General features: G+C 33.4%; 1 protein-coding gene across 2 annotated transcripts; it reads left to right on the top strand.

Moving 5' to 3' along the window:
* Positions 1 to 200: 200 nt before the first annotated feature.
* LOC123545996 (ankyrin repeat domain-containing protein 55-like) lies at positions 201 to 8,470 on the top strand. 2 transcript variants are annotated; one of them, XM_053551980.1, is made up of 7 exons: positions 201 to 563; positions 2,836 to 2,961; positions 3,732 to 3,862; positions 5,045 to 5,154; positions 6,267 to 6,327; positions 6,667 to 6,795; positions 8,273 to 8,470. In XM_053551980.1, the coding sequence occupies exons 1-7, from the start codon at positions 527 to 529 to the stop codon at positions 8,453 to 8,455; spliced, it is 777 nt and encodes a 258-aa protein (XP_053407955.1). In that variant the 5' UTR covers positions 201 to 526; the 3' UTR covers positions 8,456 to 8,470. The 2 variants fall into 2 exon arrangements, with proteins under 2 accessions (XP_053407955.1, XP_053407956.1); XM_053551981.1 differs by lacking the exon at positions 201 to 563 and adding an exon at positions 1,294 to 1,534.
* Positions 8,471 to 16,640: the final 8,170 nt, after the last annotated feature.

The raw sequence follows: 16,640 nt of genomic DNA on the forward strand, positions 1-16,640 counted from the left end.
TAACTAGTGGTATAACGTCGTTAAAATTGGCTTTATACGTAACAATACTGCTTTTCTTGTAGCGGTATTTTGCAAACATGACTTGCAAACAGAACAGTTATTAATATGCGAGTTTGTCATTGCTCATCGATTTTCTCCAGGTAAATGACAACATGATAAGGGAAACTGGAATGCTCAATATCACCGCTGTTCTCACATACACAGAACAATGATCTTCATTCATTATTTACCTCGAGCATGGAATAAACACACGTTTGTTGTCATGTCTGTTATTAACGTGAATTCTGTAATAATTAATTGCTGATTCGGTTTTATTTGTTTGATGGCAATGAATATTTTAGAGTGACAGTTAAATTTCATTCTGTTTAATAGTATAGATGTAGAAGGCTTAAATGGGATTGTATATGAAGTGTAAATCGGCATTGAATGTACTTAGAGCGATTTGAATGACAACAGCATGAAAATGCAAGTAAACAAACACGCGACTAACAAACAAACACGTGTGTTAAAAGACTGGATTCTGTAAATGGATTTTGAATCAGACTTTCTCGGGCGGGAAATGGGTAAGTTAACTATGTGTATGATATATATACATATATGTAAACATCAAATAGAACGAGCCTACGTCGTTATAACGTCGTGCGGTCGCCGTTTTATGGATGTTTCGCAGTATTGTAAGTGTGAAAAATTTGAGTTATGTGCTGAACAGAAAGATAACGAAAAGACATCACTTGTATAAAATTGCCTTCATACCAGAATAAATAACAAAAATGATTTTATGTCTTAAATTCTTTTGTCAGTGATCAATCGGGCCCCGGTGACGTGAAAACCACAAAAGGCTGTTAGCTTAAATACTGTAATTTACATGGCAAGACATAAAGAGGCAACTGAATTTGTGATAAATATCCACCACAGGTCTATAATAACCGCTGTTATTACATTTACATTTAGTTTTCATTCTTGTGGATAAGTGGGAAAATATAACATTTTCGAAAACTTGAAAAATATTGAAATTCTATACATTGTACTGACTAACTGTTATATTTTTTTTTATGGTTTTTGTCCTAATTTATATTCCATATAGTTCATTTATATGTTTTTTTATAATATTGTTGGTAATACACAGTGAACAAAATATTCATTTAGGTAATCCATTATGTAAAATGCCAGTCAGGATACCTATTACAGTGCGATATATCAATTTGCTAGCTTTAATTAGTAATAATTGTTAGATCTGACACTTGATATGGTTTTAACTTATACCATAGAATACCCTCCTATAAGTTTGTTTACTTTGTACTTTATCGGTGTATATCGTGGTTTAATTGTGAAAAAAAAAACGTAGAGAATTCATTCACATTTGTTAACCAAATACTTATGAGAAGACAAAAATGTATTGATCTTGCAAGATTATTTTGTACATTTTCTGTCAAATGACTTTCTTTATTTTGTGTGCGATTAATTGACACACGGGAACGGAAGTTATATTTCAACAGGATGGATTCTTTTTGTTAGAGCAAAATGAGAAATTCAGGTAAAAACTTTAAAGAGTTTGTACTTTTTCGGTTAAACTTCTTTTTACTTTATGGTGCTGAATAAATGAAGATTTAGTGTAAGATCTCAGACTTGTTTTCTTAGAAAAGGGGTTTTCTATGATTTCAATTAGGATATAATGTTTTGCCTGAAACCGACATAATTTTGGCCTGTGATTTTTTAAATGCGTATTTCTGCTATTCTCAATATTTGAATATGAGACGTAAAATGTAATTTGCTTTTAGGGGGTTGCAAACACTTTCAGATGCGTTAAACTTTATACTCTCTATCAATAATTAAATTGATTTTGTTTCAGAAATATCAAACTTTGAAATGCTTTTAGCTGTGTAAATACTCATTTCATTCACAATGTCTCTGATATATGATAACTACACTCAGTTCCAAAAGAAAGTGTGCACTTAGTTTTCTGTTATTTTTTCTCGGTTATTTTCATGAAAACTTATAATGTTTGGTACCAAAATTTAAATCAGTTCGTAAACAAATTGTTGTGCATTTTAGATTTTGAGTTATACCTGAGAGTTAGTGTATGAAAAAATGAAACGAAAACGTCAGGGAATTGTTTGAAATATTTAAACTTAAAAAGTGCACACTTTCTTTTGGAACTGAGTATATGTAATATAATCGTTTACCGTAATATCTTCCTTATTGAATGACAATGTTCAATTGTATAGATTATGTGTTTTTATGCATTGTTCTTGTATTGCGACACTATAACACTGATTATACATTGAGTTCAAACGGGTTAGTTACACGAGAACACATTAAACAATTTTGAAACTAGCGAGCTAAAGAGATGGGTATATCAAATATATGTTTTCAGTGGGAAACGTTGTTTTTATTTACCGAGTATCGTGTGACCAAGGGTAGCATTGGAATCCAGTCCGACAATTTTCAACTTTCGTCTTTCGTAATGTGAAATTTCAAAATTGACAGTATCAGAAACTTTATCAACGCCAATTTATACTAAGAAAACGTCAGCTGAGATATGTTTATGCAGTTTTAAGGGTAAGCAACTTTCCAGGCTTGGTGCCATTTCGGTCAAAGGCCTTCTGATAACTATATTAATTACGATAATTAAGCGGTACACTGAAACTTCGCAGAAAAAAAAATGGTACAGCTGATATTTTCTCTAAGACTTTTTAGAATGTAGATTCTACTATTTTGTAATCTGTTTTGTTCCACTATCTGGCTCCATTTTACATGATGCGTTTATATTATGGCGTCCAATACGCTGCAGCTGATTGCGCTACTGCCTGATATAAATATGTTTACATTTTATAGGCATAGATACGGACGGTGATGACGACCACACATTGGCACATCGTGCAGCCGCAAGCGGCGACACGCAGTCACTCATCCGGGCAATAAAACAAGATCCCAGCGTCATACAACAGAAAGACGGAGACGGTAAAATATTGTTTTCGTAGTTTTATCTATTGAGCCTATAAAATGGTTAGCTTCTGCTGATACTTGCATTATATCTTCATTATTTGCGCTTACTTTGAAAGATTAAAAATGTTCTGACCTCACATTTGGAATGGGCTATAGAATCTCTCTTTTCGGTCAAATAAAAATGAACTATAACGAAGTTGATTGTATCTAAACTGAAAGCTGTTTCTATTACATAATATTTTGGGTATATTTCTGTAAAGTTTTCTAATAACAACATTTGTACCCACAATAATAATCCTTTTTAGCAAACCAAAGCTTCAGTGTATGGTATAACATTGCTTGACAAACGCTCTTTATTAAAAGTATGTCTAGAAATGTTCTAGAATTATACCTTGCACGAAAATTCTAACAGCATGCAAGCACTTATGGAAAAATAAAGAAATGTCACAATTTTGTCCTTATAAGACATCAACTTATCTCTACATTTTACCGTGTTTGATGTTCGTTACATTCTGAAAGTAATCATATCATGTTACCATCTTCTCGTAAAGCCCATTTACCTACATAACTATCTTATTCCGAACCATTATCGATTCCTGCCGGATCTATTTTAACAGGTGTACACGAGATATGTATGGTATGAGATAATCAAACCATATTCCTCTCTGCTGCTGAAATGTTAAACGCATCTCCTATATCTATATTCCCTCGGTCCTTCCTTGCAGTCTTGCAGTGGTTTCTTACATTTGTGACTACTAAACTTCATGTGTTTATCATATTTCCAGGAAACACTCCTCTAGCACATGCAGTTCTTGGTAAACATATTCAGGCTCTGAAACGACTTGTAAAGATGGGAGCAGACGTGAACGTTCAGGATGCGCAGGGACGTACAAGTCTAGCAATAGCCGCGTATCAGGTTAGTAGCTTTAAAGGCAACGAGCAGACCTATTGGAGGAAAATACAAAAATTACAAAAGATGTAGTTTTAATGAGTAAAACAAACAACTGTTATGTCACCAGGATACACCTGATGTTGTGTCTTTACACCATACCGTCCGCAATAAGGACAAACATTTACTTTGATTCTTTCATTTTCTTTTATCTATATCTATATGGAAAGACCTTAATATCGACATTCGAAGGAAGATTAAAGGCACGTTCGATACTTTCAGTTATGCATGTTGGCGTCACGTCTAGCCAGGAGCTTGCATTTAAAAATAGCTGATGGTATACTCAGAGTAAAAAAGTGCAAAAATTTATTGCTGGTGTATTTAATTTTCTCTAAAAAATCATAGAGCACTAGTACTTGTAAGACGTTGCTGTCTCACCCTGAGGTTGATGTGCTATTTGCTTCTTCCGTTTTGAAGTCGCGGGGTAAAGAACAAAGTAAAACTTCAAATATTTTTTTTATATTGATGCAGTATATTACAATGATTTCTGCAATATATAAAAATGTACTTGAATTTGTTAAGAACCTTCATGTTTATACAATATATTTTTAAGGGAGATGATAATGACACAACGTAAAAATTTGCGCCACAAGGTTTCTTTTTTCTCGTTTTGAAAGATCTAATTTTCAGCTAATTTCACACTATCAAAGAAAAAATATTTATCAGATTTTCTTTATGTGAGAAAAGATATTTGTTTATCGTCAATTTTACAGGTAAAACCAGAGTATTTTACATGTTGTCAAAACATGTTTCCTTTATAAGATACATTTCCGAGTCAGAATGTGTTCAACACCACAAAATAAACACAAAATCCTACTGTATTTATTTTGATGGAAAGTGTTTCCTTTCTATTTTTCAAGTTTAGTTCATTTTTACATTCTGCATCGGTTGGTCGTCTGTGAGGTGTCTAAAGCGCCAGTGTGTTATTTTCATTTGGATATTTCTTGTTGCTTTTGAATCTGTAAATCGTATTGTTTTCAAGTTGCTTGTTCGGAAGCGTGCACATCTAGATGTGGAGAATATCTATATAGCTATTGTATATATGTTTTGTCGCTCGAATATGGATTTATTGGCATCCTACAGTCAAGCTATAGAGATTTTAAGAATAGTTTGTCTAAATGATGATACTTTTCTATTTATTTATGCTAGGGTTGGAGTGATGGTGTGGTATATCTTCTACGAAAAGGTGCTAGACAGGACATTGTAGACAAGTCAGGCCGTACACCACTTCATGCTGCCACCTACGATACGGACACAAGGTATTTTAACTTATGCTGGAGTCGTGCATTTTCTTCTGGTTGTACTTTTTACTTAGTGTCATCATGGCAACATAGATAAACTTATGACTTGATACCAATGTCAAATTCTAATTCAAGCCAATTTATCGATGTCTCTAATTCATGTGCTTTTGGTTGAACAAAGCTGTTTTTATCTCTCTTTTTTCATACAAGGTCTATACTCGTGGCTGTGATCTGCCAATGTCACAGTTTATGAAACGAATAAACACATTCTATCAATGTAAAATTCGAAAGCCGTTTTGTTTCGTTTTTGTTGTTATTCTATAAACGTAGTTCACGAACGAGGGCTATTATTGGTTCTTATTGTTCAAACCTATAACATAATAAATTAGATATGTGTCCATTGGACATTGGTGTCCCAAAATGCCTATATTTGACTAAGTCAATGGCCATAACTCTGGTCTCGCTGTGTAAGATCCCAGTTACATCACCAGGTGCACAACTTCACATGCTGAATATGAATAACAATCCTTGAGATTTGATAACTCTAGGTCAGATACTTTCTGAGATATGCACGACACAAATTCGTATGGACAAACAGATGTACGGACATGGGCACATCTAAGTACCACCCCCACTCTCCAACTTTAATTTTTTTGGAGGCGCAAAATCTTGTGATGTTCAACCATGGAATACACTTGAGGAACTGTTTTTGACGATGTCTAGGCTTGTTAGCGTGTTGTTATGCTGTGCAATATCATTTTACGGAATCAGAAAATAAAAAATGTATGAGATAAAAACACTGCTTAAGAATTTTGTTTTAGAAGCGCTGTGTTCTTACAAAGTATCTGTTCCTATTTGATTGTTAAAACCGTGATTATTTAACTTGTTTTGAGCACAATTTTAAACCGAACAATGGCCGTACATTATTCAGAGAAAGGTCTAAAAACACGGTGGCTAATGAACATAAGACTAAAAGTACCAGTAACCTAAATCGCAATCAATTTATGAATTTGTACAAATCTTAGACGTTCTTTACAGAAATGACAACTCACTTGCTTGAAAATAAACCAAACGCCGCGGCTATTTACTTGCCTGCTGATTACTCGTAAGATGTTGTGTTCTATTTTCAGATCATTACTAGCGCTAATGAAAAGACTTTCTCAGGAAGAAATAAATATTGGCGATAATGAGGTATGATTTGCTTTTACAAAATATAGACAAAACAAAAAAAAATCATTAAGATCAAAAGATTGGAGCAGGCTTTAAGGAAATACGATAATTTACGTAGATAGATAGCATTAAACTGCTGGGCACTCGATTTGGATGGCATCGGTATTGTTGTTATTGATTTTTGAGGTCTTCTGTTCTGTGAGAGCGTATCTCCTTACCCATTGTACTTAAAGGCTTTGGCTATGACTGTCTTAACTGTATTTACCTTATCATTAGGTTTCATTACACATATCTTGTGATTCAGTTTTAATCCTTCATTAATGCTAGTTAACTGTATACACTTTCATTTATTTTATCAAGCGTATGACAGCATTACATTGGGCGGCGTTTCATAATCGAGCTGAGCACGTGCGACAGCTATTGCAGAGCGGTGGTCAGCCACTGCAGGTGGACATTGACGGAAAGACTCCACTACACTGGGCTGCCCAGGTAATAAACTTACACTTTGTGATAGATTAATAGCTGCTGATAAAATCATAACTGGTATCATAGGCAGCTTAAGTGATGCACAGCTAGTCTTTTTACCTGCAGAGCCACATTCATCTTTATTATGAGGCTAAGATTTAGAAATTTACACTAAATATTCAGTTCTTTTTACAACTCGGGTTATTTTCTCTGAGCTAAAAACATAAATTAAAGCAGATTTTATAGTTTTTATCAAACACAGCAAAACTGATACAAACTTTACTGATTCAGTGTTGTTATATTTTCTGGTCCTTTAAGACCATGGAGTCCATTCAATATCTTTGTAATAGAGTTCCGCTTAAGCCAGTGCTTGGGACGTGATGGGTGTCTCATGAACAGACTCAATCAAACCGAGTCTGCTATTATTTTGCTTGGTTGTGTTCTATGCTTCCAAAGAATCGCCTTATAAATTCTATTACTAATAATTAAAACAAATGATAGAATTTTGGTTCTTTTCACTCTCAAAGCATATACATACACTCAACAAAATTCCTGATCGGTCAGTTTATATTTGTATTACTATTTTGTCAATAATGCAGGTATTTACACGAAATTTTACATGCCGACATTTGAATAGGTACTGCAGCTAATTATTAATTTATTTTTGGTGATTCACGGCCAAAGTAACCGCATTAGGCGCCTTGCCTAATATTTGATATTTTGCACGTGCAGTGCATGTGCACCAACATGCACGTTTTCGTTTACAATTATGGCATTACTGACGAAAGTCCAACTAGAAAAACACATATTATGGTGAAATTGACACAAGAGCAATGGGATCGAGCTGTCGGAATGTTGCTAGCTAGGACATTTACGGCAAGTGTGTTACTGTTTTTACAATTTCAATAGAATTTTGATGTTATTTGTTTGTAACTGTTACTTTGATGGTTATTTCCATTTGTAACCTTATTTCCGTTTACAAGAACCTTCACTCGTGGGTTATCTACCATCCGCGCTCTTTTTTTTTTTAATTTAACCAAAGTACAAATCATTGAAATGACCGATTTTGAATTTTGTTGTATAATTCCGACAGCCCGGGCGCGTTGCTCTTGTGTCAATTTAACGATGATATGTGTTTTTCTAGTAGGACTTTCGTCAGTAATGCCAAAAGTGTTCATTAACACGTGCATATTGGTGCACATGCCATGCACGTGCAAAATATGCTAAATTGGCCAAAACGCCTAAAGCGGTTACTTTGGCGGTGAATCGGTCAAAAATAAATCAATAATTAGCTGCAGTACCTATTTAAATGTCGGTATGTGAAATTTCGTGTAAATACTTGCATTATTAACAAAATAGTAATACAATAAAAACTGACCGATTAGGAAATTTGTTGAGTGTATGTACGTCTAATTTTAAAGTAAGGAAAACAAGAAAGTTTGAACAATGCTAGGTAGTTTTTGACAGGCGACCCACGTCTTTATTCTGAAAATTCTTTAAGAATGGTAGCTCGTCTTGTTGTTTGGCATTGGCTGAACAGTGTAGAGATTTGGCAACAACGATAGATAACTGCGGAAAGACTGCTGTACACCTTGCCGCTGCTGCCGGACATACAGATATACTCCAAGATCTGGCGCGTGTAGCCCCGGCAACTTGTCAAGCTTGGGATAAAGATGACAGGTAAACTTTTATTCATAACATTCAAAAGTTTCAGCCTGTATTTCTTTTTTTTCTTTTTTGACTCACCATTTTTATACAGCAGTTCTATATTTTGTGGCAAAAGGTTCATTAAGTTCGTTTTAAGATTCATCTGCACAAATTATGTCGCAAATTATTGCATGTAAACAAAGCAAATATTACCGTAACAAATGCTATAATATTAACTACTTGTAAGACATGACGACACTATTAATTAGAAGAAAGGAATAGATTTTCTGAGATATTTAATTAAAACGATGTGCACAGTAAATAATCTTCTCATATTCTGTATGATTTAGGCCATAACAAATTGATTACTAGTTAAAAAAATACATGGAGCGAGCGTAGGATTTTTTTTTCATTTTTTTTTTCTTACTTTTGACTTTTTAAGAATCTGGTACATTTTTAAAGCAGTAAACAGTCTGGTCTGGATCCATGCTGACCGCTAATGCACTATGTTGGTTTTCTCATGGTGCGGCTCATTTGTTTTACACGAAACAGTTAATAGTCAAAAATGACATTTGCAAGAGCAATTATTCTGCACTTACTGACTGAATCCAATTCCAAAACTTCAGTCATGTAAACTGCAATAAAATTCCCAAACATCATTTCAGCAGTCATTGTCTATAGCTTGGCTCCATGGTTGATTTTCAGGTGCACAATTCTTTTCCTAACAAATATTTTCATTAAGTCTTGTCGTTACTTTCTAAAATATATATTTTCAAGACACGTCTTGTAACAATGTTGCAGTTATGTCAGCAGATTGAACATATAGAAATATTCCACAAGATTCAAAGTCAACTACCCTAAACACTTGGCTATACAAAGTTTTGACATTGTTTAGTGTAGTCGTTTTCTCCAGTTTGCATGCATTTTATAACCTTTTCTCATGTGACAAACTTTCAATAAAGTTCATTTCTGTAAAATTATGATAACATCAAAGTACTGGTTCTTCTGATCAATGTCCATGAGTTGAAAAAAGAAGTATAAATAAGGGTCTCTGATTTCCGATTCTGTAAGTGAATAACTTCGAAACCTTATATTTTTTGTCACTTTCCAACGAATAAAAATAGCCCAAACCACAGCGGGGGGTTCATATTTCAAGATTAAAAACTGTTACTAAAATTTTTTTGCAGAGCGGTCCCCAATTTAAAAGAAACATTTTTTTCTGTCCATGCAGCGTGCGATTTCATTATCACTCGAAAATAAAATGTTTGTGGGGGCGTTCTAACAACTACAATCATTTGGGGAAACCCTTGTCAAAACCAACATCACTGAAAAACCCCAACAGCACACTATCGGTTTTAACTGCATGCTATTTCAGGACACCATTCACGGGGCTGGGGGCAACGGGTCACACTTGTGCAGGGCCCTAAATAGGGTGGGGGACTCCGAACCCATTAATGTAGACGGTGTAAACCTTTAGAGTACTACTAATGCGGGACACAAAGGTAAAAAATCTGTTTCTTTTGGGCAGAATAGATTTTTGGAACACCTTTTTTGAAGGTAAACAAGCAAGATTTTGTGTACCAAACAAATGCAAAACACTGTATAGACAGTACGATAATAGACTGTTGACATATCCTCCAAACCTGAATTTGTTTTTAAATTTTTATCAAAATTAAACCTTATAAGATATAACTAATTTATTGACGAGAGTTATTTTCAGGAAATCTAAAACCCCAATGAATGGAACAAGGGTGTGGGAGAACAGCAACGGACTCCCCAAAAATCTTGTCACTTACAATTTAAAAACAAAAAACCCGGGGCAATCCACAAAACCATTTTCAACACTTTTCATAAAAATAAAAAAGTTCTGAATCACATGCACCAATTTAAAGCACAACCCTAACCCAACCCAAACCTTTAAACCCAAAACCCAACCCTAAAAGATACGAAAACGTGCACCATTTTTAAAGGACAACCCAACCCAACCCTAACCCTAAACCCTAACCCTAACCAACCCTTTTTTCAAAACAATGACCTTGACCTTTGACCCCCAAAAACCCCAAATCAATCCCAAGCTCATCTTTAAAAAGTTTCTGTACCCCAAAGTTTCATCATGAACTCATTCCAAAGTTAATTTATTCCGGAAACCCTTTTCTATTTTAAGTAACGTGACCTTACCTTACCCCAAAACCCCCAAAATCAATCCCACCTTTTTTTGATAAAGCTACATACATACCAAGTTTTTTTCAAAATCTTTACCGAAAAAAAAGTTTTTGACCGGAAACCCATTTGACGCCGCCCACCCCCGCCCCCCCGCCCAACGACAACCCCAACTAAAACTCAGTTTTCGTTAAAAACCCGGTTAATAACGAAAACACAGACAAAACAAGTAAAATAGATGCAGCAATTTCTAGTCCTATAACTTTCCCCTTTAATAATGCTTCATCAGATAATGTTACTAATCTTTTTTTGAAAGCAAAAAAGGGAAAAAAGTGTGAAATACAAAACAAGTAACAGGACCTTATTATTTTATTTCGATAAATTGTGAAAGTGATATAAAAATAACCTTCTATTCTAGGGCTCTTCTTTCTTTGCCATCAAATAAACCGAAAAAAATAAAAAACTCCTTATAAGATGTTTTTGAATCACAACATATTTTAAATAAAAAGTATTCTAAACTTTTTTTTTTCGAAAAAAAAAAATGAACGGCATCTTGGCCTTTGTGAATTTTATCAATAAATCTGTTTCCAGGACTTTCTGACAAAAGTCCCATTTTAAAATTTTTTTAGAATGTTATAAGAAAAAGGTATAGTAAAATTATGCGTACCGACTTAATACCGTATTGCCCGACAACACCGCTGCACCGAATGGTCTAGCCTATATTTTGACTAAATCAAAATAAAATTTAACGTATAGCCGCCCCCAATTTTGGGCCCGCCTATACACCACTAAGCGGGAACACAACCATCGTTAAAAATTTCCCCCGAAAATAGTAAAGAAATGGGTTTGTATTTTATCAATTTACATTTTGTTATTGTTAGAGCAGAAGCTGTTAAGTCCGAATGTGCATTTCTTGACCTTTATAAAGGCCCTCTGGGCAAAATTGCCATTCTTACATTAACTGTTCACTTTTTCAAAATGCAGTAAAAAATTAAATCTTTTGCATAGGCCCATAAAGGCCCATTTAAAAAAAAAATTAACTATAGCCGCTTCGACTATAGGCCGCACCACTAAAAATTTTTCACTTTTTAAACGAAAAAGCCGCGGCCTATTTCCGGAAATAGGGTACATAACTTTACTGATTTTTTTTCGTTTACCCCGTATCATAAACCTTTGCGGAAAATACCCTTATGCCCATAGGGGGTTGAATTGTGTTTTAAATTTTAATCTAAAGTTCCGACCTGGTTCACCTTTTGATCGAAATATTTTGATATTAAATTGGGTATCCTCAGATGTTCCCCCACAGAGTAAAGAAATCAAAATTTTTGACCAATCGGAAGTTTATATTTAGAAATTTTTCTCATGTTTCCCTTTAAAATATAATGATGAACTGGTTGCGTTACTGACATACGTCATTAAAAGCAAGCCCTTTTGTCAAAAGCTTATTGCAATCTTCTTGGAAATTACTTGAATCCAAATTGAACGGGTTTGAAATTACACGGGAGTCATTTTCTGCATAAATGATTATAAAACATGAACCATTGAAAAAAGAATTCTCAAAACAAATCACCGAAACTATTCATTAACACCCCAGAACAATTGCCCCCAAAGCATTTAAAGGACAGAACATTACTTTTAAAAGTCAAAAGCATCAGACACCACTAACCTTACTTAACATACAATGAACCTGCAAAAAGGGTACATAAAAATTAACAGTTTTGTTTACAAATAAACAGTACCCCACGTTTCATTTTTCTCGGTGCTTTCCGGGGATCTATTTTTAAATTATTTTAATTAAAGCGTATATAAACACTCATATAAACTGTGTAAAATTTTCAATCCATTTCAAATTTTGGTTCGGAATATCACTTACAAAAAAAAACTTTTCCACGAGCCGACGAAGACGAGTGCAAAACTTCCCAAAAAAGTCAGCTAAAAGACGGGGTTTAAAATTTGAATTTTATTAACGAAATTATTTATAAACGTTGCAACTATTAAAAAAATTGTCGAAATCTGAACAATTAAAAACCCAAAAAATTTTTAATTTCTTTTTTTCAGAATTTTTTTTTTTTGCTACGGAAAAGTTTGAATAAAACCAAAGGGTAAAAAACCCAAAACAAAACAACAAAAAATTTTGGGTGGCCTTTAAAGGGGTTATTTTCTAGAAAAAAGAAATAGACAAAAAAAGGAACAACACTGTAAAAAAAACACCACAGGTTGTTCCACTAAGATTGAGCTGGGACAATATGTAGGGTTAAAAAGGGGACAAGATCAGGCGTAGGTTGCGAGGTGTGGCCAGCCGAGAGAAGGCTTTTCAAAGAGTTTAAAAAAAATATACTAAGGAAAAAAGGGAAGAGACTGGCGCCACCCCCCATCAACAGTGAAGTCATTTTCCCGGGGGTGCGTTTTTTTTTTCAAATTAAAGCCATTTTTTTCACTAAAATTTAAAAGGTTAAACGTGTTGGGGCTTTTGGGATTACATTACGTCCCTTTTTCAAATATTATAAATATTGTTGTTTTATTCAGTATTTTAGTTTTTAATTACGCAAAAAGGTCCAAATGACTTCATTTATAATAAAATTTTTTTTTTTCAAACGACAATCTATTATTTTTTCCGCTCTACTGAAGCTCGAATACCATTTGTCCCCTTGGGGGTCTCCGCCCCCTTAAATATCGCCCCGGTATCAAATCGCCTGACTTAGCTCTATTGATTCGATACCGAAACGCCGACAAGGGGAGCTCAGTCCGCTACGACTAGATAGAATGATAAAAGGTATAAAATTTTGACCAAACTGAAAACAATATACAATCGTTAGCTTTTATTGTGTCTTTAACAGAAAACTGCGCCCAAAGTAATCACCCGCCGTTTAAGGGGGATATCCAAATGTCAATTTTTCATTTATATCTTTTTATTTTAAAACCGAATAAAAGTTACACCAGGAAATTTTAAAATTTTATAAATTTCTTAAAATATAAAAAATTAAAACGACAAAAATTAACTGAAAAAAGATTAAGATAATTGGTGCTTTTTTTCTTCCCCGCGGGGAAGTAACAAAATTATAATATTTTTGTTTTTATTTAAATTTATTTATACCTTCTGACATTTTGTTGACAAAATTTTCTATATAACTGAACGAGTACTTCCTTTTCCCTGCCTTTTTCAAACAAGGGGGGGAATTCCAAGGGGGGGGGGGAAAAAATTTTTAAAAATTTAAAAGGGGAATGTTTTAAAATCAAAAAAATTAAGTGAGGTAGAGAGTTTATATTTTTAATTTATCCTAAGTGTGCCTTTTCCAATTTTGCTTTTAAAAGCGTGAACTTGTATGTGATAAGTACCCTTATTTTACATTTATTTTTTTTCCCGAGTATAAAATTTTACTTATTTTTTATTTGTCTTCCAAAATTGCATAACTTTTTTCGGAGCCGCTCCATTTACTTAAAAAGTCTAACACAAAAAGGTGGTTACTGTTTTCCACAGTTATTTCCAGAAAATTTTCAGATTAATAATTTATGATAAAACTTTACAACAAAAATGACAGGGATACAATATTAAGAGATACGATCGCAACTTTTACTAAAACACCGCTAACATACTTTTTATTGAGTATAACGGCATGACATTTACCTAACTACATAAGATATGGTTCCCCTGGAGACAGAACAAAAACTGGAACAAACAAAACTGGAGCAAACACGCACTGAGAAGAAAAAGAAACACAATTAAAACTCGAAAAAAGTCCAGATTGATACGAGATTCCTGAAACACTCCCTTGGGACATAAAACAAACATATAAGACCACAAGACGGTAGGGACAACATACCCAAACAGAATTAAGAGACAATAAAAAAGTTTTACGGACGACGATAAAGACAAAATCTGGAGCTACATAAAAACACAGAAAAGAAAAACAACAAAAAGGAAGTTTAAAACTTAGGGGGCTAGAAAAGACCTTTAAATTAATTGTTTAATTTTATCAACCCGTGATGGGGGTTTACTTTCCTCTCCCACCGAATAAAATTTGACCACACCAAGAAAAAACCCAACATAGGCTTTTTGCGCCCAGCAGGACCCAAAAAACCCTGCGCATCCGCGCTGTCTGGTTAGACCATGCTTTTTCGATTTCAAACCCTTTTGCAATTAGAAAAACCCGTTAGGCAAACAGGGATCCGCCCAACCACTATGGGGTTTTCTCAGGGTGCGGCCAATGTCCTTTGAATTATTTTTTACCAATTTTGATACATAAGTTAGCATTACTGTTATAGTTTATCCTTATCATACAAATTCTATTTAATAAAACCTTGTTTTTTTTTTTTATACGTACATTTTACTGCTAATTCACACGTAATGCACAAAAAAAATTCTATCAAAACAGAAAATAAGTCCCCGGGGCCATAAAATTTCAATTTAAATTTGAATTCTACATTTTCCATTTCCCTTTATTTACAAAATTTACTTCCTTTTTCTCTGTTAGAAGGGAAATGCAAACGAACCATTAAATTTTACCTCGAAAAAAAAAAGTTTTTAATGTTACGGGTCCAAAAAACAAAAACTATTCTTTATTTCTTTTCGATGTCGCTAAACAAACTGAAAAATATTTTCTCGACAAAACTACTTTTGTTCAGGTTCACTAACACTGAATGATCCAAACTGCACACGTTTCGTTACAAACTGTATAGTTCACTTGAATACAAACGAAAAATCATAAAATAAGATAAAATATAAAACTATAAAAACAGACAAGAAAACGGTTTTCTAATAAAAAGAAAAAACACTGAGGGGAAAAAAAATGAAGACAATTCATTAATGTTTTTAATTTTAAAAGGGAGGAAGATTAATGAAACGAGTGAAAAAAAAAAAAAATGTTATTTTGAAAAACAACTTTAAATTTTAAAAATCATCTTAACAGTAAAATGACAACCAAAATGAAACAACACATTTTTAAAAAAAAAGATTTGAAGCTCTCTGAACATATCATTGGTGGGCGATGGGGAATTTTTCTTCTCAAAAAACAAATTAAATCGGGGGAGGTGGAATTTGTTTTTTTTTTTCGCTAAAAAAAGTGACACAAAACAAAGAATAACATTTGACAGCAAAAATTTTTGAACATTTTAAGCGCCACCGGAACCACAGTTAAAGCACCAAACACAGATCTTTTAAAAAATTTTAATATTTTTATTTGGGGAGGGGTCAACTCCAACCCTTTTTCCCTAACAACGTTTTTTCAAACTGGCCCACAAAAACCTAAATTTGACCAAAAAGAAATGAAGCGTTTCCCAAACATGAAAGAGTGAAAATGAACTAACAAATGCACAATCTTAGCTATAATAATAATTAAAATTTAATTTCTGCCTTAAAAATAAACAACAATAACAGGCAAGTATACCTTAATATATCAACCAATTAAAGCAACATTTTTTTACACCTTTTCATTTTCTATAATCTGTTAGAGATATAAGAAGAACAAAAACAAATTTAAAAACAATTTGACCCCTATTACTTTTAACATTTTAAGAAATTTTTTAAACCCCCTTTCCCAAAAGAAATAATAAAATGGACTACTTTGATTGAAAAATTTTAAACTTTACATTTACATTTGATAAATATCCACAATTTCAACCATTGGTAATTTTTTAAAAAACACGTAAGTTTCCCCAAACTCTCCTGGTTTGCGCAACCAAGGTATAAAAAAATTTTACAATTTTGCATTTTACAATTTTACTCAGTAATAAAAAATCAATATGTCCTTGACAAATATAAACAGTGACTTATCTTTTTTCATTCCTTACAAAGTTATGCTTTGATAAAATCCCTACTTAAGGATGGGAAAATAAATTTTTTTAAAAAAAACACCCAGCACGGAAAAATAAAACAGTAAAAAAGGGCAAAAAAAGTGTAAATAAAATTTTTTTTAAAGTTTCGAAAAAAACGTATATCCCAAAGTCTGATCAATCACCTTTAACAGCAATAAAGGAAGACTTTGAGATATCTACAAATGAACCAAAAACAATATCCCTAACCCAAACGAGGGGCATCTCCTTTACAAAAACAGGTTTTTTAGATT

The sequence above is a fragment of the Mercenaria mercenaria genome, chromosome 9 (assembly GCF_021730395.1).
Source record: "Mercenaria mercenaria strain notata chromosome 9, MADL_Memer_1, whole genome shotgun sequence".
Lineage (NCBI taxonomy): Eukaryota > Metazoa > Mollusca > Bivalvia > Venerida > Veneridae > Mercenaria > Mercenaria mercenaria.

Excerpts from the sequence above, each read along its gene's own strand:
- LOC123545996 (XM_053551980.1), top strand. The coding sequence starts at position 527 with ATGGATTTTGAATCAGACTTTCTCGGGCGGGAAATGG. Across the intron at positions 2,962-3,731 it reads ACAACAGAAAGACGGAGACG|GAAACACTCCTCTAGCACAT; the intron begins GTAAAATATTGT and ends TCATATTTCCAG. Across the intron at positions 6,328-6,666 it reads TAAATATTGGCGATAATGAG|CGTATGACAGCATTACATTG; the intron begins GTATGATTTGCT and ends TATTTTATCAAG.